Source organism: Trematomus bernacchii, unplaced genomic scaffold (assembly GCF_902827165.1).
Source record: "Trematomus bernacchii unplaced genomic scaffold, fTreBer1.1, whole genome shotgun sequence".
NCBI classification, from domain to species: domain Eukaryota; kingdom Metazoa; phylum Chordata; class Actinopteri; order Perciformes; family Nototheniidae; genus Trematomus; species Trematomus bernacchii.
The window spans coordinates 11,917,503-11,943,077 of record NW_022988043.1 but is presented as its reverse complement, the minus strand read 5'-3'; the positions used below and the strand labels follow the sequence as shown (position 1 = coordinate 11,943,077).

Sequence of the window (25,575 nt, the reverse complement as noted above, 5' to 3'; positions counted from 1 at the left end):
GCTCAGACCAGCAGGTAGTGGCTGTACAGTGGGAACTGGCTGTCATAAGGGATAACTAGAAAGCAGAGTAGTTTAATAATGCTGTTTTGAGATGTATGTGCTTCCTCAGGTTTTATATAACACCCTCACCCCTTAGCAAAATAGTTTTCCAGGTTTGAAAATGTGCAGTATACTTCTTTCTTTCTTCAGTTATAACTGCTTTAATCGTTGCCTGGCTTGTTCCCCCACAGTATTTAACCTGCTGCCCCGACTCGAGTAGCTGGGATAAAACTCAAGAGTCTCCACTTTCCCCTTAGTCTCTGAACTGTTATCTGTTGCAGTGAAAAGAAGAGTTTCTCTGCCTCTTCTAACTAGAGCTACAGTAGCTGTAACATTTAGATGTTCATTCAGAATGTCTGACTCTTTAGGCAAATGAGGCATGTGACTGTTTCAAGCTCAATTTAGGTGTGTGATAGCATGGTAGAGAAGATATAGGAATAGGCCATGCTTTGCCCCCTGATGGATGTGCTTGATCACAGTAAGGCAAGCTTTGATCTGTCCATAAACATTATAAATGATTTGTTTATTTCCTGTGAAAACATTAGCCCATCCAAGACATTATTGAATAACTGGACCTAAGCTAACATCTGTTATATCATTATTATGGACCAGTTTTGCATCGGGTACATCTGGTCCTATAAAAAGACCCCATAATTCCTGGTTGCTATGCAGTTGTGCAAAACAAACATTGGGCCAGACAACTCTCACCAGATGGACATGCAAACCATGACAGATGACCAACATGTTTAATGGTGGACAACAGACACTTCATGTTAAATGCACCATTGAGTCTTTATTCAAATTCAAAAGCTCTGATATGAAAAGAGGCTGAAAGAGGACCCTCCATCGAGATCTTCAGCATTTCTTTCCTTAGACTAAATTATCCTTCTTTGTGTGTCGACCTTGGATACAAGTGTGGCACAAACTGCTTTCTCTACAATACATGTTTTGCTCTAGGATGCTTGTCATGCAGTTGTGTTGACAGACACTGAAGTGGAAATAAATTATATACGGTGTACATTTGGAGGCCAAACTGTATTTTTCTGGCCGATGCATTAAGTTCATGTATAGTTCAAGTGCTTCCTCTACAGCTTTCAATAGAACTCAGTCTTTCAGACAGAACCTGAACTTTAAGCATCAAGTGAAGGATTTAAAACTCACACTCGCTGAACCTTTAAAATGAAAAAACATAAAACATAAGATTACATGTACTTAATTGTCTACAGGGGATTTCTTTTTCAGGTACAGTAAACACACAGCTACATTCAACCTATAACATAGCTCTTGCACTGTAATAAACTAAATATGTTTGCTAGAAAACCATTTATTGACAAAATATCTATTTCCCACCTTTCTGCTGTGTAATTGAAGGAATGTCTTAGCTTTAATATGAATTACTATGCTGCAAAGTTTTAATTGAAAACTGTGGCTATAATACAGACATTTATATGTTATAAATGTATTGAATGTGTTTAGAAGAAGCAAAGTGTTGCCATTAAAGGATTATGTGAATTCTGAGACCCTGATTTTGATAACAAGTAATACTTACTTAAATAACAGTGTTCAACCATCATTATGGCATTGTCGGTCAATCCACCACTTTAGTGCTGACTGAAATATCTGAAGGATATGACTGAATATATATTGAATGGATTGTAGACAAATGTTGTACACACATTTGTGTCACCCTCAGGAAGATCCCCTGAGACATATTATTTGGTGATCCCCTGACTTTCCCTCCAGTGCCATCATCACACAAAACCTTTTATTATCCACTTTGGTTAAGAATAAACAAACTAAGCCAGAGACATTCGTATCAGGCTGAGGCCTTGTTCACACTTATAATGGGTATTTTTGTAAACAGGGTTTTCTAATTGTTCTCAAAAAATCCTCACAAGGGTAATTAAAAAAAGAAACTCTGTCAAGATGAAAATCAATTGAAGTGATATCAATGCAAGTGGGCAGTTTGGGCCACACACCTTCAAAAATATTTATCGAGCCATTTCATTGGCCAATTGTATTTAGCCATTTGATTTGCCCATTTTATCAAGCTATTTTATGGGCCCATTTAACTAGGCCATTTCATAAGCCATTTAATTGGCCCATTGGATTGAGTCATGTACGAGGCAGAACACACATGGTGACATTTAGACTCTGCATATAAGCAAACAAAGTATAGGGAGCAGAGGGCAGCGCCTTGGGAGCACTATAGGGGTATGGCGCCCTTTGCAGTGCCAGTGAAGCAACATTTCATGCTCATAAAATGCACAATACCAACCACATACCAACTTTTCTGATCATCTATATGCCTAAGTACATCCTGAAAGAGGTGCTAGCATGGCTGAATTATTTGAAAAATGAGGTAAACCTGCAATAGGTATGAAGAAGAATACGATAAAAAGTGGCAAAATAATTGTTTTCCCAATCATATTTTAGCCGTGCTGTATATACTGTAGCTCTGTACTCGACTGGATTTACCCAAGGAAAAACATCCATGCAAATAAGCCAAGCTGAAATTGCTCTAGTGCGGTGGGTTATGGTGTGTCAGAGTAATAATCGTGTTGGAAGTATCCAAGAATCCATGAATACAAAAAAAGCACTTTCTTTGATTTCATGTGTGGTGGAAGTACAAAGATACCCACTGTTTGAAATTTCAATATCTAAGAACTTGTCAATTTGGTGTAATTCGTCTCATTAACTACAGTCACAGGCATTATATTCCCGCCAAGGGGTGCACACTCTACTAATATTAAGTCTCTTATTACACACATTTCCATTCAATATAATGGCAGTGTGGCGGAGAGATGCCCTGAAACACCCCTTCACAACGTTTTTTGTTGATTTGACCTGTGTTTAATTTTGCATTTCAAGGGCACTTTGTTTTTCCTTTCAATATGAATTCCACATACAAGAATATTGTTCCTTAAATTATCTGCTAGAAAAAAAAAAAGGAAATGGAGACCATTATTTTTCTTCTTGATGAGATGAAGAGAGCTTAACATACCCATTATATTATTTAGGTTGTGTGCTTACCTTGTTCTTTAATATAAAAAAAGGCTATAAAGGATACTAAAGTCATTCATCAAAATGCAGATCAAATCATAAATCAAAGCAATTGACTGTGTATTAATCATTTTGCTCCTGTTTCCTATTTAGAAACACCACTTGACTCGTCCCCTTATTGTAAGGACTTTAAAGTGACCTCATTCCATCACATTTACAAAGCTTAAAAGAAACACTTGAAACACGCTGCAGCATTGTCAATTCTGGTAAAAATTAGGAATATTTTTTGCCCTGTAAATAAATGCTTTGCTCGCAAAACTTCTATTGAAAAATGCTGATGAGGTGACTTGAATGAGGATCTATGGTGTGTGTTTGTGTATGTGTCACCAGTAACCTTGAAGGTGTAAAAAATGTATAGAAATGTTGTTTATGGTCACACAAGGTACGCTGAAGATGACTAGTTTTACAGAGAGGTTTGTGCTAGACAAACATAATGTGAACAGTCCTCCAGTCTCCACCTACACTTGGTTAGAATACAATTACAGAAACATACTTCCCAAAACGATTTTTTTCAGAAGTTGAAATGTTGTTTTTTATTAAACTATCTCAACAACAATTGAATAACTTGCATGGACATTTGGTAAACACATTCATGGTCCCCAGAAGTGAATTGCAATAATTTTTGTATCCCCTTACATCATCTGCATCATCTAGGTAAATTATAATTTTACCAATGCTCTATGACCACATAAAAAGTGTGTTTATTTTTTATCACAAATGTATCAGAGTCAGATTGGGCTTTTAAGGGAGGGGGGCTTAAAGGTGGGGTAGGTAATTTTGGAGAAACCAGCTCGAGTGTGCTAGAATTTGAAAATACACAGCCGGAAGAAATCTGCTACTTCCTTACAGAGCCCCTCCTCCAACACACACGAACGCACACATGACCAATGAGGGCATGAGATAAATGTGTGCACAGATGGAAGGCTGACAGGCAGGTAGGCCATCCAGTTGTTTTAGCCGGGCCGGCTAAAATGATTGGTCGTACTTTTTACAGTACTACGGCTTCCACAGATGAATTTCTTTATGGATTTTTTGTCAAAGCACTTAAGATATTCATTGCTATCGGGATGTTAAGAGCATTCCATGGAATATAACAAAAAGTGTATCTCGAGCCGGTTCTCAAACTTACCTACCCCACCTTTAAATGGAGGATTTCAGACAGAAGGTGAATAATCTTCAGACAGTATAGGGGAAAAATCATGTGTTTTTTTATATTAAAGCATGTCAACATATTCTAATAGAAACCCAATATATGTACGAACCAGGAAATGAGGATAATATGTCCCCTTTAAGAACAGCCTCACAGACCCGCTAGCACACTCTATCATGTGTGTATTGGTTTGTTGTCAAGGCCAGGTACAACCTCCAATCCTAGCTTATTAAAAATAATGAATTTGTTAATCTTTCTGATATAACTTGAGAGAAAAAGAATACACACATGGATGAAAAATCCTGTGGATCTGCCGATGGATCACATCTAAACAGGCATACACAAAGAGCCATATTCCTTATATAAGACAGCGGTTTCATATCAACAGTATGCTCTGAAGCTGCCTTCATACTGCTGCTTTGTTAGAGAATTATTCATCTCTCACTCTATTCCTGGGAGGATGTTGTTGACAGCATCTCATCTCACTGTCTGAGTACAACTGGTTTCCATTAGGGCAGGGATTGCAATATGATGTCTTTGTGGGAGATTCAACAGTCGCACTACATTTTAAAAGCTCCGAAAGCAGAAGTGATACTGAGGCAAGAAAGGAAACATTTATTGTTTATGAATGTGGTGTCACACAGGTCCTGTCAGAAAATAACAGGGAAGTGAGGTCTTGGTTTGAGGTCTTTGAAATAATCCTCTCCTCTTTTCTTTCAACAGACAACTGAACTTTGAAACTGTTCCACATCTGCACATTCGTGTAAAAGCGATACATTGCAATTGCAAAAGACAGTCTAACATTCCACATGACAACTAGGTTTTACATTTGTGATGCCCACTGTAGTTTATATTGTTATAAAAATGTACAGAATAACATTTTTGTGTCTCAGTGCAAAAGATATATTTCAAAAGAATTCCAGAAAAGCCGTGCCCTTGATAAATGACCCCCCACTTCTCCCCTGATCTGTGCCCCCAACAGTACAATAACTGGCCTGTTCACAAGACCACCAATAAATAACCAACAGAAGCAGTTTTACAGTCACCGTCAGATAGCAGCAGTGTTTCAGCTTTGACTTTAAATACATATTCACAAACAACAGTGTGTCACTGTACACCCACAATTCATCAGAACAACTCTAACTATAGATAATAATAATTACAGTTGTATTGATAGTAATAACCATAACAATTACAACCAAAAAAAGAAATCCAATGTGTCACATCTGCATTACAATATTTACATTGCTTTTTCAAGTTCTGTGGCTTAATTTCCGTCTGTGAATTTCCCAAGTAAAAGAAGGCAATGAAGTGTCTCTAAGGTAAAAGGCTGGGAGTGGGGAGTTTATCAGCTGGTGCAGATGCTGTTGATGGAGATGATGGCGGGGTCCACCAGACCCAGCTCCTCGTGCTCATTAACGCACAGCTGATAGCCGCAGCCTCGCCTACGCTTCAGCGGGGTCACCTTGGCGTCAGGCTTGGCGCGAGGCGGGAGAAGGAAGCCCACGCTCCCTGCGATCAGCATGTGCCAGATGCTGTGGATGTAGAAGTAGTTCTCCTCTGTCTCCACAAAGGCGTAGAGGGCCACGGCGGAGGTGGCGATCATGGTGCCCGGGAACAGGAAGAACACCCAGCGCTTCCAGGTGGGCGGGTAGCAACGCCGCCGACGGATGGTGCGCACCGTCTGACAGACACACACATAAAACAATGTTTTAGGACCTGTTATTCATCAAATCTGAAGTTGCAAATGGTAATCTATTTGAGCTATGAAATTACACTGACAAAGAGCATAATAATAGAGAAGTAGAAGTGGAGTTGGTTGAATTTAGGTTTTCTAAGGTGGGGTAGGTAAGTTTGAGAAACCGGCTCAAGATACACTTTTTGTTATATTCCATGGAATGCTCTTAACATCCCGATAGCAATGAATATCTTAAGTGCTTTGACAAAAAATCCATTAAAAAATGTCATCTGTGGAAGCCGTAATACTGTAAAAAGCACGACCAATTATTTTAGCCGGCCCGGCTAAAATAACTGGATGGCCTACCTGCCTGTCAGCCTTCCATCTGTGCACAAACTTATCTCGTGCCCTCATTGGTCATGTGCGCGTCCGTGTGTGTTGGAGGAGGAGCTCTGTAAGCAAGTGGCAGATTTTTTCCGGTTGTGTATTTTCAAATTCTAGCGATCTCGAGCCGGTTTCTCAAACTTACCTACCCCACCTTTAATTGACTTTAGTTCCAATGTTAGTAACATCATGAAACTCTGTTGAACAACATTGACAGGGCTTTTCATTCTTTCTTCTTTCCATTTGTTCATTTCAAAGCACACTTGTCATCACATTTTAGCAAGAAGAGTCATTTCCAGGAAATAACTGCACAATGCCAAAAAACTTCAAATACTGAGATCTATTGGTTTACCCATGAAAATATTTTCCCAATATATGTTCCCAATTCTTTAACTACCTGTAACAACCGCATAGAACCAGAAAGAAAATGTGTTTTTGTATTTATGATCAGAGAGCCAGTTCATTACTGATTGAAAAGGGGGTTATGCTCCTCTGGGCTTTACGTTGCACAGGTAAATGAGAGTATAACAAACGTGTCCACCACGAAACAGTGTCGCCTTTAAAGTAATGTATAGTAAAACTGGACATTTAAAGTGCCAGTCAACATTATGTTGTTGAGATTTGGTCAATGTGCACAAAAAGCAAAAATTGAGTTTAAGACATTGTAAAAAAATCTCCAATTCTAAAGTCCTTTCAAAGACAATTTGTAAGAAACAACATCTGCTATACATTTATTTCCATAAAATGATTCGGAAACTAAGGCACCCATAAAGTTTATTGCTCACTGGTCACCATGTTTCATCTTCCTCCTTCCTTGATTTAATGAACACATTTCATGTCAAAACAGGTTATTGAAGTGGGAGATCACACATGGCACAGACATTAAAAAATGGAGACCAATGGGATGTGAGTGATGGAGCACCAGGCAGTTTACTTTGAATGGAGGAACAGAGGGTCGGATTTTTCATAAATCTCTGCTTTATTGCCTGAAATGAGCATTCATGACTCCTGCTGCAGCCTAGTGCATCACAAGGATCATAACCAGAGGGAGAGGCTTTCAATTGGTCATCAGCAATTGGGCCGTCGAAGCTTTTGCTATATTTTTTATTTATAAATATATTTATTCTTGGCACTAACTGTATACGATTTCTCTATTTGTATAAAACAGAACATTTACTCAATCTTTGCTGAACATGTGGCACAGAGAGACGTGCATTTAGTTTCTTTCTAAACAGCGTTTAGAGAATGCTTCATTATTGATTTCAGACTCTATTTTCATCGGCTCATAAACACTGATTGCTTGCATTAGATTGTTTTAGCAGTAAGAATCCGGACATTGCCAAGTAAGTGGTTCATGAAAGACACAAATGATGACATGTATTCTGGCAGTAATATGGCTCTAATTGACTATATAATGACTTGATTATTATGAATGCATTTGATTTCATTGCTAATAATCGATGTTAAGCAAATTCAATGAACTCGGTCCCTTAGAAACTGCATTATTTTTTGGTTAAAACAAAAAAATGAGACCAAGATGGTCTTGTCATGTATAAAAGTCAGGGACCTCGTTTAGTTTGAGTTAGGGATTTTTGGCATTGACAGATTTGAACTTCTCCCCTCCTTCTTACTGCTCATGAAGCGTCTGCAGAGCTGAGCAGCAGACGCTTGGTGCCCTTCACTTGACTGATCTAATTCGGTTGTGTCTGGGAACATTCAGAATGCCAGGCTTTGCAAAAACATGACAAGTTGAAATGAAAGGGCTCTTGTAGAAAATGTGCAGCACTCAAACTGAGGGATTGAGGAGGCGGTGCTGAAATGCAGACTATTGAACTGTTGATAAATTATGAAGTGGTGGGTAATCAAAGCTCGAGCAAGCGTTACTTTAAAAATGAAAACAGTAGCATAACTTGCATTTTATGTTTTAAGTTGCTGTGTTTATTTACATACTGTGGTTAGGAGTAGGTCATCGTCGTATGAAGATAAATACTCTGTTTGAGACTTTATTCTACTGTTTTCTTTTTTTCATAAAAGTATTGTTTTTGCATTTAGTCCTTTATTTGATAATGAAAGTAACAGTAAACCAGAACATGATGTTTACATTTGTCAAATAACATATGTCAACAAGCTCTCTACAAATATGCTAGAGCTTATAAGGGAAAAGAGCAACATAGTTGAAGCTTTATGTAAACTCCAAACACACTCACATTTGAATGATAAACTAGTGCCCTGCATGAATCCTGAAGCACTGCTGTTAATCTAAATCCAAATCATCTCTATGGTAAAATATATTGTGTCCTTAAACTGGATGATTTACACGTAGGAATTGTAATATTACTTTATCTCCCACAGTTTGTGTAGGATCCTGCAGCTCATATAAAGATCATTCACTGTGCTACAACTCCCACACTGTATTCAGAGCAAAGCTTTCTCCAAGGAAACCACAAACCTTGTTTTCAAACTCATGTTAGAGGGTTTGGTGTTAAAGGCTTTTTTCCAAGAACCTTGCCTGAAAGACTATTATTTTTTATCTTTTCAGTTCAGGGAGCACATTATGACTCGGAGAAGAGTCAGTGGAAGTACAAGCTGACTTATAATGAAACTATAACCCATGACTAATACCCACAGGCTGCAAAACTTTTAAAGCCCCTTCCATACTAATGTAAAATAGCTTCACTGGTCAGAAACACACCGTTTTTAGCCATGCACATGTTCCAGCACTAATCTTAAATGATGTATTAAATCCTTTTACACTTACTAGCATGAGGAACAATAGATGAACAGCGCTGACACATTTCATCTGCATGTTTCAACAAGCTTGTCTACGAATGTCAAACACACTTTGTGTATTAAAATGAATCATCTTTCATCCCTTGTAGACCACACGCTGTAAGTAGTAACATTTTCTAAGAGGAAATTCTGTCTTTACCTCGAGAAGATTAAGAAGCCTATATTTATAATTTTGTCATACAAGATCATACTGTGTGTTACAAATAGTAACACCTTTATTAAATGCCTTTATTATTGGTATATTCCAATGAACTGGTTAAACTTGGAATGGTTCATTTTTGCAATTATATCGTTTTGAAATGCAGATGAACTCAATATGGAATACATCAGCTTTTAGCTCTGGTCTTCTTGTCTACAGTAGTTTTCTACTATGCAGTAAATACAAGAGTAGTCCTTACCCATGCCACGGCCATGATGCCCAGGGCAAACAGGCTGGGTCCCAGCAGATTCCACAGACCGTGACGGTCTAGCTGCAGAGCCATAGACAGAGACATCGCCCCCAGCAGATACAGCACCTTGACAAAAAACACATGGATCAATAACAGCCCTCCATAAACTCCACTGACACTGTTACTGCCTCAGTAAATAACAGGATAGTTGTGTGTTCAGGACACAACACATCAGTGGTTTTGGCGAGAGTAAAACTGTCACAAATGTAATTTCCTCCTGACATTGTATAAAAATGGCGACAAAACCTTCGAAGTCTTTTAGAAATGATTGACGGTTACTAAAACACCTGGACACGATTTTCAGTTACTAAATGTGGAACTACATTTTCTTTCTTTCTTTCTGCACCTGTGTCCTGTTTTTCGGATGCGAGTTCCACTTTTTTTTAACACAGCTGCTACATTCATGGAGGTCCATTGTAGCTGTAACTGTGTTGCTACAGAAAAGCTGGAATGTAGCACAAACGGGCCGGGAAAATGCCTTGTGTGTGTAAGTCAATTAGTAAGAAATGGAAAACTACAGTAAAGGAGAATTCAAATAGCTTGACATATTCCATTTTTTCTCTATTATCAACTAATAAATAAATAATAAATTACATACATTTATTTAGCGCCTTTCATATACCCAAGGACGCTTTACAGAGGCAAACACAAAACACACTCCAGGTACATTGGGACTACAGAGAAGATAAGATAAGACAAGATAAAAAGTACTTTATTGATCCCAATTTGGGAAATGTTTGCATTGCAGCATAAAAAGCATAAAAAGACAAGGCATTGGAGAAATTAAAAGACTAGAAATAAACAATCCAAAATGTAAATGTCTCAAATAGAAGAAAACAGACAAGGAGACATACGGCAGATGAGGCGTAGTGTGGCGTTGTCTGTGAGTGCAGGGGGATGAGTAACTAAGGTTGGAAGGCTATTTTAGACAGATGAGTTTTCAGGGTATATTTGAAGATGTCTAGAGAAGGGGCGTTACGGATTTCAGCAGGGAGGGAGTCCTAGAAGGTTTGGGTAGCAACACTGATGCACCATCCCTAAAAAGTGCGGAGACAGGAAAGGGCAATTGACAGTATGCCAGAGTCTGAGGATCGCACAGTACGTAATCCCTCCCTGAAATAACCAACACCAATAATTTGATCCTATTAATTAAAGTTAAAACATTTTAGGTGCTGTTTGTGTTGTCAGAGCTTGATAAAGCGTATTCTTATGACTCAATCTCATATACAGTGTGGCATGCAGTTGATTTATTAACTCCCGTTCAATTCAAAACTGCAGTGCAGTATGTTTTAAGCCTTTTTTTGTCCTCGTAATAACACAATATATTTGGTATCCATTGATAAAGAAAACATCCCAACCATATCCTGTAATGTTAACAGCTTCTACAAGACCAGGCTTTTCACAAATGTGTAAAAGTAAAGTTAAAAGCCTGCTATTAAGTAAGCGTGTCATCAGTGCATACAATAACAGAGCTCCGATTAAGTGTTTGCAGAACGATACACCAACTGAACTTTATTTAATGACTGAGAGCCCCAGTAATACAAAATAAAAAAAAACACTTGCAAAAGAAGTCCATGCTATAAATATTGCCAGTTTAACTTTTTTGGTCAAGCTCACAATTTGACATAAAGCCACAGGATATGAAAGAAATAAAGTGAGAGGGAAAAAAATCAATAAACTGGGCTGCACAGCTTTGGGAGAACTTAAGCCTGTGCAGGATGCCTGAGGTCTGCTTTCTTCTGTCTGGAAGGGCACGTGAGGAGGAATTGGGGATTTTGGAGACGGAAAGGGAAGACCTGTGCTGCAGGAGAGCAGGAATAATTGGCACAGACGGAGAAGGAGAGGAGCAGCGTGGAGCAGCCCGAGGACTCTGGGCAGCACGAGTCATCAGTCATACTGCACCATGGATCAGACAGGGGCGCCATAACATGCATGTATACAGTACATGTATTGTATGCAGGCTTGAGGTTTAGCTGTAATGAATTATTATCTGTAGCTGTGACAGACAAGCCTTCGGGAATCCTAGTACAAAGTCTATTTCTGTCTGCCACATATATTTTCATGCTTACTTATATGCAGTAATAAAGACAGTATACATATGGATTACAACATGTCCAATGCCAGTGCCTCAATATATTGTGTTACATGGACCATGCTTAGCAAAGAAAAGGGCAAATTAATTTTGGGAACACTAAGATAGTGAAGAGCATATGGGAGACAGCAAGGTTGAATGGCACAGGTATCTTTTCAGAATTGACCTAGCATTACTGAGATCAAATGGGCCGCTGTTGAATGAGTCATACAGCGGCCTGGTATTAATCTCCTAATAGAAGCCAATAATACTGTACACCCTCTTAATTACGAAAAGCTTTAATCTAATTTCATAGTCAATTGATACATTTATGACCTTGTCTTCACCATCTCTTCCCCATAATAAAAATAAACATGTAATAATAGCAAGACATTGTGTTTCTGTATTGTTACATGAGCTAACTTGAAAGAGAAAACAAAAAATAACATCAACACCTAAAATAGCATGATTCCCGCAACTGTGCTTGCAAAGGTATTTTTCTTGGCAACATCTTTCAGCTGTGTTTACTTCGGTTTAACCTCAAGTGGTTAAAAAAGTCTGTCTTAAATGTTTTGATTGTCTGAACACTATTGTTTTATGGTTTTACCCAGATCTCAGCAATAACTTTGGTGAGGACAAGGTACCATAACCGCTCAATAAAAGAGGGCCCAAACAGACAAAGATTAGATGAAAATGATATTAAACATAATTATCCTTTTTGATTTATATGATTCTGAGGCAATGACCTTCAGCAAATTAAGATAAAACAATTCTACTGAAGACAAAATGTCGTTGTTAGATATTCTGCTGACATAATTGTGATGACTTTTCAACCTTTGGAGGTCTAAAAGCCACATACAAACAAAACACTGTTAGGTGCTCCTGGGTCCTTTGCCCTCTACTGCTGTCATGGACACAAACAAACAAATCAACACGCACATACACAGACAACAAACAAACACACACACACACACACACACACACACACACACACACACACACACACACACACACACACACACACACACACACACACACACACACACACACACACACACACACACACACACACACACACACACACACACACACACACACACACACACAGTCTCCATCTATTACACAAACACACAGCTCCACTTGCCAGTCCTGACATGTGCGATTTGATTAGTGACTGCATACTGCAGTGCTCAGCAAAAAATGAAAACTCTAGAGGACAGCAGATGTTTGTATACTCTCCCTCCCTCCCTTACTCCGCCCCCTCTACCCCTCCCTCTGTCTCATTTCTGGACATGTACACACACACACACACACACACACACACACACACACACACACACACACACACACACACACACACACACACACACACACACACACACACACACACACACACACACACAACACACACACACACACACACACACACACACACACACACACACACACACACACACACACACACACACACACACACACACACACACTTTCCCTGTGACTGCTCTCCATCTTGGTGGGCAGCCAGGGAGCGACATAGGGAAAAGGTGCACCTGTTAGTGTTTACTGTTATCCACCGCAATATGTCAACAACCGGAGAATTTAGCACCAGGCATTGCTGATTCTAACACATTGATCTTCTGATTAATAACTACACATTTGGGCATATGTGGTACTCAATTAATTTGTTCTCCTTCACAGCTCTACTTGTGCATCCTCTAATCCCTGTTTGCTTCATAGTTGTCGACTGCTAATGTTGACCTCTCTGTCATAATAAACGCATGACAGTGGACAGGCATGGTCTATTGATGTCTAATTCTTGATGTCTGCACAACTTATATTTCAAGCAAATCTAACAAGTCTTGAGTTTCTGTTTAGAAAGGCTATAACTCTGTTTAGAGACACAATGTGGGTTTTTTGTAGGTGGATCTTAAGGTGGGAGGTTATCTGCTGACTCCTACACTTTAATGACCTTATCCACTTGAATTCTGGGCATGTTATGTACAGTAGTGAACTCAACTGCCTTGGAAACAAAAGTGGCCATTTGAACCTATTTTTTATTTTTTTAAACTTCATATTATTGCTTTTTGACTAACCTTATACAGTTATGTGAAATCTGTTGACATAATACATTTAATTATAGTCAAAATGTCACTTTTTTCCTATCCATTATATCACTTGACTTCCCTTTAAGTACCTACAGTAGGTGCCTACCTGTTTGATGATGGACTTTAGCCTGGCCATCGCAATGACAGTGACCCACACTGACATCAGCGAGCCGAGGAAGTCACAGAACTGCAGCACGTCGTACTCCATGATGCAGAAGACCACAATACCCGGCTGATCACACGCATGGTAGAACTGTCAGAGGAGAGGGAGAAGGCAGTGAGTGGTTATACACACAAGAAGATGTGACAGAAACAATACATCAGGAATTGGATTAGTAAAGTTATTTATTATGAAATGATTCCATAACAAGAGCTGACATGTACATTATTGTATGAAGAGCTGAATTCTATGCTTTGGTTGTTGCCTTCGCTAGACTATCTTCATGTGGTGAGCCTTTTTAATTTGGCCTTGATTTAGATCTAAAATTGTTATTTTAACCACCACTGTCACATGCTAATAACTTTCTGGGAACACGTGAATTTGTGTTTGTACATGCTTTAATAGTTTCTAAAATAATATATACAACTCGTGTTTCTTTAACAAAGTGATAGTAAATTACTGTCTTTCTTAACTTGTATTTTCAACCAAAACATTTCAAGCAGGCGTCTGGTTGGTATGAATGAAGCCACACAAATATGTTAAGTACATACATTATCTATCCTCACTAAACATTTACAAAGCATATACCGGTTTGTTATATTTTAAAAAGTCTAATGTTTGCAGCCATGTGTTGTAGTTTGCAGTCTACTGACAGATATCAAGATGAGTTTTTCCATGCAAAATAAACCAATAATGCATCTTTCCTACTGTTTGTGCTATTATTAGACCCAAACATTTTTGTAGGTCTACTTTTTTATTATTAGTGGATGGAACATGCACCACTGTGTTTGTGTGACAGTCACTCACAGTGGAAAAGAACATGGTGAAGATGTAGACTGAAGCCTCCAGCAGGTAGTGGCTCCGGATGGCGATGGCCACCGGCGGGACAAACATCAGGTTACTGAGGCAGAGCAGCAGGGTGGAGAGGAGCTGGAAGCTGTAGGAGTAAGCCTCCGAGTTGTCTGTGCATCCCCAGCCCTCCCAACCTAACACACAGACACACAGTCAGTACTACACTGTATGATGATCTGAGAAACTAGACATCTAGTTTTAACGCTTTAACGCTTTAATTTTTTTAACGCTGCTGTGTAGACGCACCGTTAAGAGAGAAGAAAGCTTTTGTGTTCCCAGGCTTTTTAAGGTTGGAAAAGAGAAACTGGAGTTAAAATGGTTTCTGACTTCCCAAAAACTGTGAATAGACTTTAAGAAAGTTTTCTTGAAGCTTTATCCCTTTAGAATTTTAAGTATTTTTTAAAATGTTTAAAAGATGTATCTTTTGACAAGATGAACGCTCCATGGGCCCTTGTAAAAAAAGAAATCTCTGTGAAAAACAATCAAAACAGATAAATGAGAGGTTGTTTATTTTCGAAACAAGTCTCCTGGTGTGAACTCATCTAGAGAAAAAACACCCCTGCTCTGCTTCTTTAATTCAATCTTCAGAAATGGCTGGATTAGATACGACAGTGTGAATTAAATATTTGTGAGCACTGTTGAACGGAGAGTTTGCAGTGTGAGACGGGCCAAGGGCAAGTGCTGAATGCAAAGCGCCTGCCATGAAGCAGTCACACATATGAAGTATGACAATGAATTGAACTGAAGAGAAAGCAGCTCTGATAAAAGAACATCAAAGGCAGGATTTTTTTTAAAGCCCCAGAGGATGCGCTTTGTTTAGTTTCATAAGCTCATCTTTTATTGAAAAGCTGTTCGTAATTAAGAGGGTGTATTATTGGCTTATATTAGAAGATTAATACCAGGCCGCTGTATGACTCATTCAACAGCGGCACTTTGATCACAGTATTGCTAGGTCAATTCTGAAAAGATACCTGTCCCATTTAACCTCGCTGTCTCCCATTCGCTTGTCACACTGCATGATGTATGTTCAAACTAATTAAAAATTATTTGCAGCAGTGATGACCTAATTCCCTTACATAAAGTCATATCTTATCTTGTATGCAAAAAAGCTTTTGACTGCTGAAAATCACTTTCACTTATTAATTCATGGTCACGCTTTTTGCTGATAATTAATAAGTGATTAATAATGAAAGACAACGTAGAGAACATACACCAAATTTGTACAACTATTCATCGACTTCTATCAAACAACTTGCTATGCTTTGTTGGTAACCGGCTTCCATAACTGGGCTTAGTAAATGCAAATAGAATTTCAAAAAGCGTACATTGAAATAGAATCAAAGATGACATAAATAGACCACCTAATCTGAATTCAGTGCACATTCAAAGTGTGCACAGAATCAAATCAGTAGAGAAGGAGAAAACAAGCTCTCTATGTGAGCCTGAAGAATACACTGAACATGATGTACAGATTGTATAGGGAAGTTCTTACCTGCTTTGCATTCACAGGCAGCATAAAGATAGTTGTTTGTGCGTAGAAGCTTGCACTGTCCATACGTCCCACAGTCATTGATGCATGGAGTCAGGTATGCGCGCATATACACCTCAGCGGTGACATTGGGGCATGCTTCAAATCTGAAAGAGTCAGAGACAGGCAGAAAGTTAGTTGGAGGTGAAGAAGACGAACATCACTGCAGCACCACAGGGGAATATACGTACCGTTTTCTATCAGTGTGAAGGTAGAAAGGTGCTACTGTTTCACCTTTAAAAGGATTTCAAATGACATTTTCTGCTCTCAAGATAGCCTTTCTTATTTGTGGTCAGTTGATGTGGCCAAGCTAGAGGCATGGAACTGGAGATGGCAATGTCAGTCTGTCTTTCACGATTAAATGGATATCCATGAAATGTTCATCCTGTTCCCCAAATGATGAATCCTCATGACTTTGGAGACCCCTTGACTTTTCTTCTAATGCCACCATGAGGTTCACAGTTGTGGTTTAGAGTGAGATGTCTCAACAACTATTGGAAATACTGCCAATACATGTGGTTATAACATCATGTACCCATCAGGATGAATGCTAACAATTGTAGTAGCCATGGCATGATTTAGAAATGTCCAGATATTCCAGATTTACAATGTTATCCTGATAATCTTTGATACATGCTTAAAACTCCTAAATGGCACATAAACATACTAGAATCAATTGAGCTTTAATTTATTAAGCAACTGGTTTTGTTTCATCGCTAGTAAACACTTCCAATTTGTAACAATGATTTTTTTTGAGGAAATAAATAAACAATTAAATCAGCATTGGCTAAATACAGAGCATCGTCATCGGGTCAACAATTGGGTAAAATACTTATGTTTATTTGAGTCTCAAGTGTATTTGGGTTTAGTGCTAATCAAGAAATGTTGCTAAATTAAGATGGTAAACATAGATATAATTTTTCTTGCTTAATAACAGCATTGTGATTGTGAGCATGTTAGTATGCTGACATGGACATTCACTCAACACATTGCCAGACTAGTGAGTCAGTGCGTCTCTCTTGTTGTTTTATGAGGTCCAGCACTATGTTGGATATCAACACAAAGTCATTTTAGGGTAATAGGTCCGACAACGTTACTCTGTTATGCTTGTGCAATCACCAGAAGCAATAACAGTAGGGATTTCACACAAATTATGTCTGTCCTTGTTGTAGACCAACAAGGAAGCTCTATTGTGATGGTTTGACCTTCATTATGTATCTCTAATATGTATCCTAGAACTTTCCACAACACTATACCTTCTAAAGTAAAGAATGATATTTTATAAGCCAACATCTTTTTTTGTATTTCTTAAGAACAATTTTAATCCTCATTGTTTTTATTTTGTTACATGTATGTCTCGCGGCATTTCGTGTTATAGTCACGACATTTATTCTATTGATTCGTGTTCACCAACACGATTTTCCCATTTTTTCCGTGTCACACAGAACGATTTTAAAAGCAATGTATGTATATGTATATTGGTAGTATGTTTTGTGCCTGCAACACGTCTTTTTGTCCGGTCGGGTCTTGGAAGACCGGAAGCTGTGTGGTTCATAAAAACATGTTCTTACTCAATATCAAGCCACGATTATTGTTTTTAATTTTAAATCGTATAATGTCTGACTTTTCTTGCCGTCAGTGAGGAAAAGAAATGGGGCTCAGAGCCTCAGAATACTGAAATCTGTATTTTTTAAATCTTTTTTTCCTTCTAATTTGTTATTCTTTTCTAAATAACACACTGTTATTTACTCAACAATAACACACAATTATCCTTGTTTTTATTTATTTGTTTAATTCTATAATCTCTGGCTTTTTTGGCGCCCGTCAGGAACTGAATTTCAAAATAAAATAACCGGAAACAGGATCACACCCACTGAACTGATTACCCAAGATCCTCAGCTATGGTTTAAGCTCGGTGATTGGATGCTTTAGCCGCAATGCACGTTGGGATATGGTGTTAATGCGATATGAAATCCGAAAAACATTTTTAAAGAGTGTGCTTGCTTTTTTCTTTGGAAGTCATCACATAACGGCATTGTAATACACGGTTTGGCTGCATTAAATATTACACATCTGCCGTAGTTATTTATTTAGAGCCCAGATTAGAAGACCTTTGGACAAACTGGAAGAACTGCCACCGAAACTGAATACGTGACGTGGATCATAAATATATCAGCAATTAAATAACATCTTCAATTTCTCTTCACACAATACGTCTCCTTGCAGTATCAACACTAATTCGGCTGACTTTTATATTTGATACTTGAAAGGGATGTGCAAAATAGCAACAGCTGTCATGTGGGTATATATTAATGCTGCCCATTATGGACACAAGCAATTTTCACCCATTTATTAATTATATGTTTTAAATTTGATAGCACCAATGGGTTTAATACTGGCAACTTGTAATTGTGGGAAAAACAAAAACGTTTGCAGTAGAGACGTCCCATAGAACATTTTGCGAAACACAATAGCCAGCATGTGTAGTTCTGGGGGGGGGGGGGGTCCCGTTCGAGTCCAGTCTGCCACAGTCTGCCGTGGTTTCGTTCCATTTCAAAGTGCTGTTTGACGCTCGCCGTAACCTTGGCGCACTGCCACTCCAACATCCAATCCCAGAGCTTGAAGATTAATCACGGGGTTTGTCAAGCAAAGGGACTGTAGTCCCAAACAATAGCTGAGGATTATGGGTAGTGTAGTGTCTTCGGCCATCCTAAACTCCAAAATGTTTTTTGGATTTCATATCGCATTAACACCATATCCCAACGTGCATTGCGGCTAAAACATCCAATCACCGAGCTTAAACCATAGCTGAGGATCTTGGGTAATCAGTTCAGTGGGTGTGTATAGAGAGGCGAAGTCCCTCCCTTTCCGGGGGAGCTCCATGGGACCTTATTTCGGAAAAAGTATGTATTGAAGTCAATGGGGAGAGAAAGATTATCTTTCGATCCCGTTTGAATTGAGCCACGAATATATGATGTTTGTCAATTTAAATGATAATTTTTCAAGTCAAAAAAGTAAAAATGTGTCGTAAAACTGTGAAGTAACACTTTTTTTTGTGTGAACCGCTCAATGAACTACATCTCCCGTCTCGCACCACACACCAAGACGGCCGTCACGTTGGCACATTTCACTTCTTTCTTTCAGAATGAGGCGAAAAGTATTAAAAGAGGTGAAAATCACTACAAGTCTGGGCATGTTGAGAGCTGTACATACACAAAAGGGGAGTTAGTCGGTTCCGTAAGAGCCAGCATGCGGGACCGGGATTCTGGGATTTGTAGTCTTTCTAGTTGCGTATTTTTCATAGTCTTATATTTCAACAGTTTTACGACAAACTGTGACTTTTTTTACATGGAAATTATTTGTTAAGATTGACAAACATCATATGTGTAATTCGTGGCACAATTCAAACGGGATCGAAAGATAATCTTTCTCTCCCCATTGACTTCAATACATATTTTTTCCGAAATAAGGTCCCATGGGTCGGAAGTAGATGGGCGGGACTTCGCCTCTCTATCGCAATGATGCTCGAAATGTCCCATATAGGCCTACGTCTGTTTCCTGTTACTTTATTTTGAAATTCAGTTCCTGACGGACGGCAAAAAAGCCAGAGATTATAGAATCAAACAAATAAATAAAAACAAGGATAATTGTGTGTTATTGTTGAGTAAATAACAGTGTGTTATTTAGAAAAGAATAACAAATTAGAAGGAAAAAAAGATTAAAAAAAATACAGATTTCTCTGAGCCCCATTTATTTTCCTCACGGACGGCAAAAAAAGTCCGACATTATACGATTTAAAATAAAAACAATAATCGTGGCTTGATATTGAGTAAGAATATGTTTTTATGAACTCCACAGCTTCCGATCTTCCAAGACCCGACCGGACAAAAAGACGTGTTGCAGGCACGAAACACACTACCAATAGAAATACATTGCTTTTAAAATCGTTCTGGGTGACACGAAAAAAATGGGGAAAAACGTGAACACGAATCAATAGATTAAATGTTGTGACTATAACACGAAATGCCGTGAGACTGGGTTGGCCTGTTAGATGTTGTGGCTATGCAGCTAACTGCAGCTATCAAACTAACAGATTCACATGGACCTATAAACAATGTCTTAATCTCTCATGCTACATACTGTAGGATCAAAGGAGCAACCTTGCATTGTGTTGCTTGCCTTGAATCTTTTTTAAATGCTAGCTTATACAATCAGTCACAGACAATGAAACTCCAGGAGGTAACAAATGTGTTTCTTTGCTTTTTCCCAGAACCCATTCTTTTAATTGGCACAGCTGCTCACTTCTTAATCTTTACGTTATATCACTCAGTTTAATTGCCTTGACGAGCGTCTATCGTTCACACTTCCTCTTTTCTTCTCTAACAAGGCCTGATTAATTTTGCATGTGGAAATCTATCACATATGTGAATGTTTTCCACATTTTCATACCTCAGCACTGCTCTCGTGTGAGGATGAGCTCATGTCCCGCACCATCTGCTATTATTTGTTATTCAAATTCAATTGGAAGTCCCATGTTGCCAGTGAAAAAAAAGTCAGCTTAATTTCATTCTGTTCACAATTTTGTGCCATTAAGAGTTCGGCAAAACAGCTCAATCTGCTGATATTTAATACTTAGAAACTTGTGAAAAACATTGTGATGGACAACTAAATGGAAACGTTTTGCAACATTTCTCATAATGACTTCAAACCACACTCAGATAAAGAGGGTGTTGTGCTCATCTGTGGTTGTACATGAAGCTGGAGAAAACAACAGAGATAAGATATGTTCTAGTCAAGAAAAAATAAGGGCTACAACCAAAGATTTCCAGTAAATTCAATGTATTATGGTCTGCTTAGAATACCAACAAATTAATGTATTTATCTCTTTTACACTAAATAACTACCTGCCAAAATGATAATCATTTTGTTAATTTCCCACTATGCAAATGTCAAAATATGAAAAATCAGCTTTTTAAACCTGAAAATCAAACCCTCCTCCATATCATGCGCTAGGTGTTGCCAGAGGTACATTCATGGAGTCAATCCCAGTTTAATCTGCTGGGTGACAGATGGGAGGGAGTGAGGCTGAATGAGGGAGGCAGCAGCGTTCAACAGGGAGCACGGTGTCTTCGTTAGAGCACTGACTTATTAATGTTGGGGAATAAATTACTTATTCTCTTACAAATATGTTTTTAAGAAATAGGACTTTATGTCCTATTTTGCAACTGTCATCCTGCAATTGACAGCAACATTGTTTCATAGAGGCTGCTTTGGGGCGCTGGGACCAAGCTGAATAATCGATTATGAGACTGTCAAAGTCATCCGGCTTTTTTCCGTGAATTTTTACTCCAGAGAAAACAATTCGTACCAATGTTTTTATTTTAAAAAGAATAGATTGACATTTAAGCACATTTTCTTTCTTGTTAGATGAGAAAATAGAGACTTTCATGTCTGTAAGATAAAAATGATCCTAACACCATGCAGCTTCAAGAAGACGGGAAACATGGACAGGTTGCTCCTGTCCAAAGATAACTAAATCCACGTACTGAAACATCTAAAGCTGTCTTATTCACTTTTTAATTGTTGTTTGTTATTTTTGTAAGATTTATGTGACATTGATCTTTGTATACACTTTTGGATTTTAACACTTTTACAGTTCTCAATCTCCACTAAAGCAGTGTGTAATCATAAAGGATAAGCACATATCTATATAAATACAGAAGCAGCCTGTCTTACCCGTGTTCAGTGCCACATAGAGAGCGCAGACTGAGGTACCAGGTGCCTGTCTGTGGATAGGGAATCCTCAACTTGGTGATATTAGCAGAGGTGTTCACAGAAAGGAAAAACCCGGCCTCTATTTCTGCAACAGAAAAAGAGAAATCACAGGGTTTGAAACAGAAAGAGCTTATGCAGCAACATTAAGAAAACAGTTGACCTCTTCTGAAATTAATATATGTTTTCCTGCTTCTGAAATTGTGCATTAAAAACATTAGAAAATACTAAAATAGTTGAGGATGGAGTTTAAACAAGTGAATACCGAATGAATATGAAGTGGCATTTAAGTAGCAAGCAGTGACATACTGTAAAGTTGAAGAATTAGATGAAAATAAAGTGCAGAAAGGAGTTGAAGATTCACTTCACTTAAAAGGCTGTGACGTCAGTCGTGTGTGAGTAATATATTGAGGTGTCACTTGTTGTGAGTGCTGATCAAATGAGTGCTAGTTCAACTGAAAGATGATGTCAGCTGAAGAGCTATCTGAAGATTAGGCAAAACAGTGGCCAACGTTTTGGGTGAAAGAGAATAAGTGTTTTTGTTGCTCAAAGGTGAAGATGTGGAAGAGCCTCACACTCCAAGTTGTCAAAGTTATATTAGACATACCTGATTCACACTTCAATGATGAGTTATCCCGTAAGAAGAGAGGCATCCCGTGGTTCAGGCAGCCGAACACTGTGACATTAGCTCCTTTCAACGTAGACTGCAAAATGAAACACAAGCTAATGTCATTCAACCATCCGACCATCAACCATCTGCTGCCATCCTGCTGCTAAGCTAACGCTGTTTGTGATGACTTCAGGTCTCATTTCAGCTGTGAAAAAGTAAACTTTAAAACTAACAAATCAAGTGAAACGGCTCTTCCTCTGACTGCCCGAGGCAACTAAATAAAGATGTTGGCAGTTTATCTCCTTAAAGCATCAATTATACATTAACACACTCAGGCATGAAAAATAAATCCTGGAGTATGATTCAAGCGTTCGGAGCTGCATATGCTTACACAAATTGGCTCATTCTGCAGAGAGGTGAAAGGAGACCACTACAGTCCAATTTGGTTTACCGGTGGAAGGACTACTGGAGTACAAATAGCAGCAATAAATCACTGCATGTGTTCATATAGTATCAGTGTGCACTCAGGCATCAAATGTGACACTTCCCAAGTTTCTAAATTCCTTCTAAGTTATTCACAGTGTCTCTGTCTTTGGGAAGGTGACATGTTTTACAACTATTGTGAAAAGTGTCCAGCGAAGTTACTGAACCTTTAACTGCCGGTCACAAATTGTAAAAGTTGCTTTTTAAGAGAGGTTACAGCAGAGCATATTCATTTGTGTCCAGAGGGAGATGTGCCTGGTGGTCGGGAGAACTTATCGCAATTATTTCTTGGATAAATACGATTTCTATCACCCGTCCAAAATGAGCATAATGTATGTGCCGGGAGTTGGCAAAGTTGTTGATTAATGGAATGACTCAGCAAACGCTTTGCCAGGTGCTGAGTTTTCAGGCTTCCTAAACTCGCCATCTGGCCTTCTCTCTTGGTAGTAAGACTAAATCACACCCAATGGCATTTCAAGATAGTCTCCCCGCCCCCCCCCCCCCCCCTTACTTCCAGCTCTGCCCTACAGTGAGAAGATGATTGAGTGAGAAAATAATTGTGGATGGTTTGCCAGACACACAAAACCAAGGCCTTTAACTGTAACATTTTTTTGCAACGCACCGGGGCCCCGAGCCGGCAAGGGGCCCATGCAAAAAAAAAAAAGTCTTCAAAGTAACCAAGCAATCTACATTAATTTGTAATTTGTCTGTCCAATGACCTTGCTCCCTTTCATGTCATATGATACCTTGCGTGACGAGTGAACCGTTTAATCAACCTGTACTGTAGCATTATAAAAAATGTAATATCTTGCATTTATAATGTACAGCAAACCAAAGCACAAGAGCAGCGCTCAAAAGAGAAAGGACAAGAGAGAACAAGGAGATGTAACAGCTAAACTGACAAAATTAGACCGTTTTTTTTGTCATACATCGACCTCGAAATCGAGCGCTAACATTAGCAATGTTGATGTGCAGCGGCAGCCGGAGCCGGAGGCTAACGATAGCTCACCACCATCATTGCCATCTAGCTCCACAAGTGAAGCTGTATCCGTGGCCGTGGCTGTGCAACCTTCTTTGGTTTGGCTGGGCCTGGCAGTGGTCCAACAGTTCCCCCAAGGGCCCCAACCGATAGGGGACTCTATGGCGCTATTGAGACCCCCGACGCCAAGATCAAAATCGATATTATAGCAACCGGTCTATGTAGGCCTACCGGCCCATTCCCCAGAGACAAACATCAAGGAAAGAGGTTTAAGCCTTTTCTTAGTTTGCTGTGCCGTTGTCAGGCTGTGGTGGTTTGAGGCCAGGGCAGGCTGTTGTTGATAGCCTATACATGTGGCGCTTCTGAGTGGTTGTGTTTGTCCGTGTGTGTGTGAGCGCATCAGCGTGCGCTTATGTTTGGGGCGATGGGGGGGGGGGGCCAAAACAATATTTGCACCGGGGCCAATCACAACCTTGTTACGCCACTGACACACACACACACATACACACACACACACACACACACACACACACACACACACACACACACACACACACACACACACACACACACACACACACACACACACATACACACACACACACACACATACTGTACACACACACACACATACACACACACACACACACACACACACACACATACACACACACACACACACACACACACATACACACACACACACACACACACAGTCCTCAATGGGTCAATAATGATGAAAATGACATGCCTTGTGCCTTTAAGGCAAGTTGCTGAGTGTGAATTCAACAGGATGCGGTTTTGACCACTACTTATCTACTTATCTGCCTCACTACTTACCAATAAATGAACATTTATTGGTTAGATTAGATTAAGCTATAATACATAATGCACTCAAAAATATAATGTAGTTCAGGTTAGTAATATTTTGGCAATAGAAATCCTTTTGGGACTTCTGAACTTGAATCTTGAATACCCTTTTGGGTAAGAGTTGTTTTATGAGGCCGCCTCATGTAATATGCCTGCTACCACCAACAGAATATTACAATGAAGCTCTTAAGATACAGATGATTATTTTAGGATATGTAAGATCCTTCTCAACACATGTCTGAACCATTCATCGGTTGTATAAATCAAAAGGTTCCTTTGTTTTCCACATCAGTCTGCCTGGGTGTAGCTCACAATAAGATGTCACTGGTAGCTCTGGAGTCTGAATCCATCTTCCAGCTCCATCTCCATAACCAGTCATTCACAAAGGATGTCAATCTTTCCTCCCCATGCAAGGCGTTGTTGTTAATTTATGTTCCAGTGTTGTAGAGCTTGCCTGTTTTTTGCCTCATTTAAAATTCACCTCGGATTTGTAATGTTCATTTTGTTTGGGTTTTTATTAATTGCTGATAGTTGTAGAGCCCTTTGTAACATTTCTGTGAACATTGCTACATTAATCCTGTTTAATATAGTG

General features: G+C 39.0%; 1 protein-coding gene across 1 annotated transcript in view; it reads right to left on the bottom strand.

Moving 5' to 3' along the window:
* Positions 1-4,851: 4,851 nt before the first annotated feature.
* The window catches only part of tmem8b (transmembrane protein 8B), a 37,887-nt gene continuing 17,163 nt past the window's right edge, over positions 4,852-25,575 (bottom strand). Inside the window, exons 7-13 of the mRNA XM_034117701.1 lie at positions 22,649-22,745; positions 22,006-22,129; positions 16,234-16,376; positions 14,697-14,875; positions 13,836-13,982; positions 9,503-9,619; positions 4,852-5,936 (exon numbers count right to left, since the gene is read on the bottom strand). Coding sequence (XP_033973592.1) covers positions 5,601-5,936; positions 9,503-9,619; positions 13,836-13,982; positions 14,697-14,875; positions 16,234-16,376; positions 22,006-22,129; positions 22,649-22,745 — 1,143 coding nt within the window. The 3' untranslated portion in view covers positions 4,852-5,600. The remainder of the gene's footprint in view (positions 5,937-9,502; positions 9,620-13,835; positions 13,983-14,696; positions 14,876-16,233; positions 16,377-22,005; positions 22,130-22,648; positions 22,746-25,575) is intronic.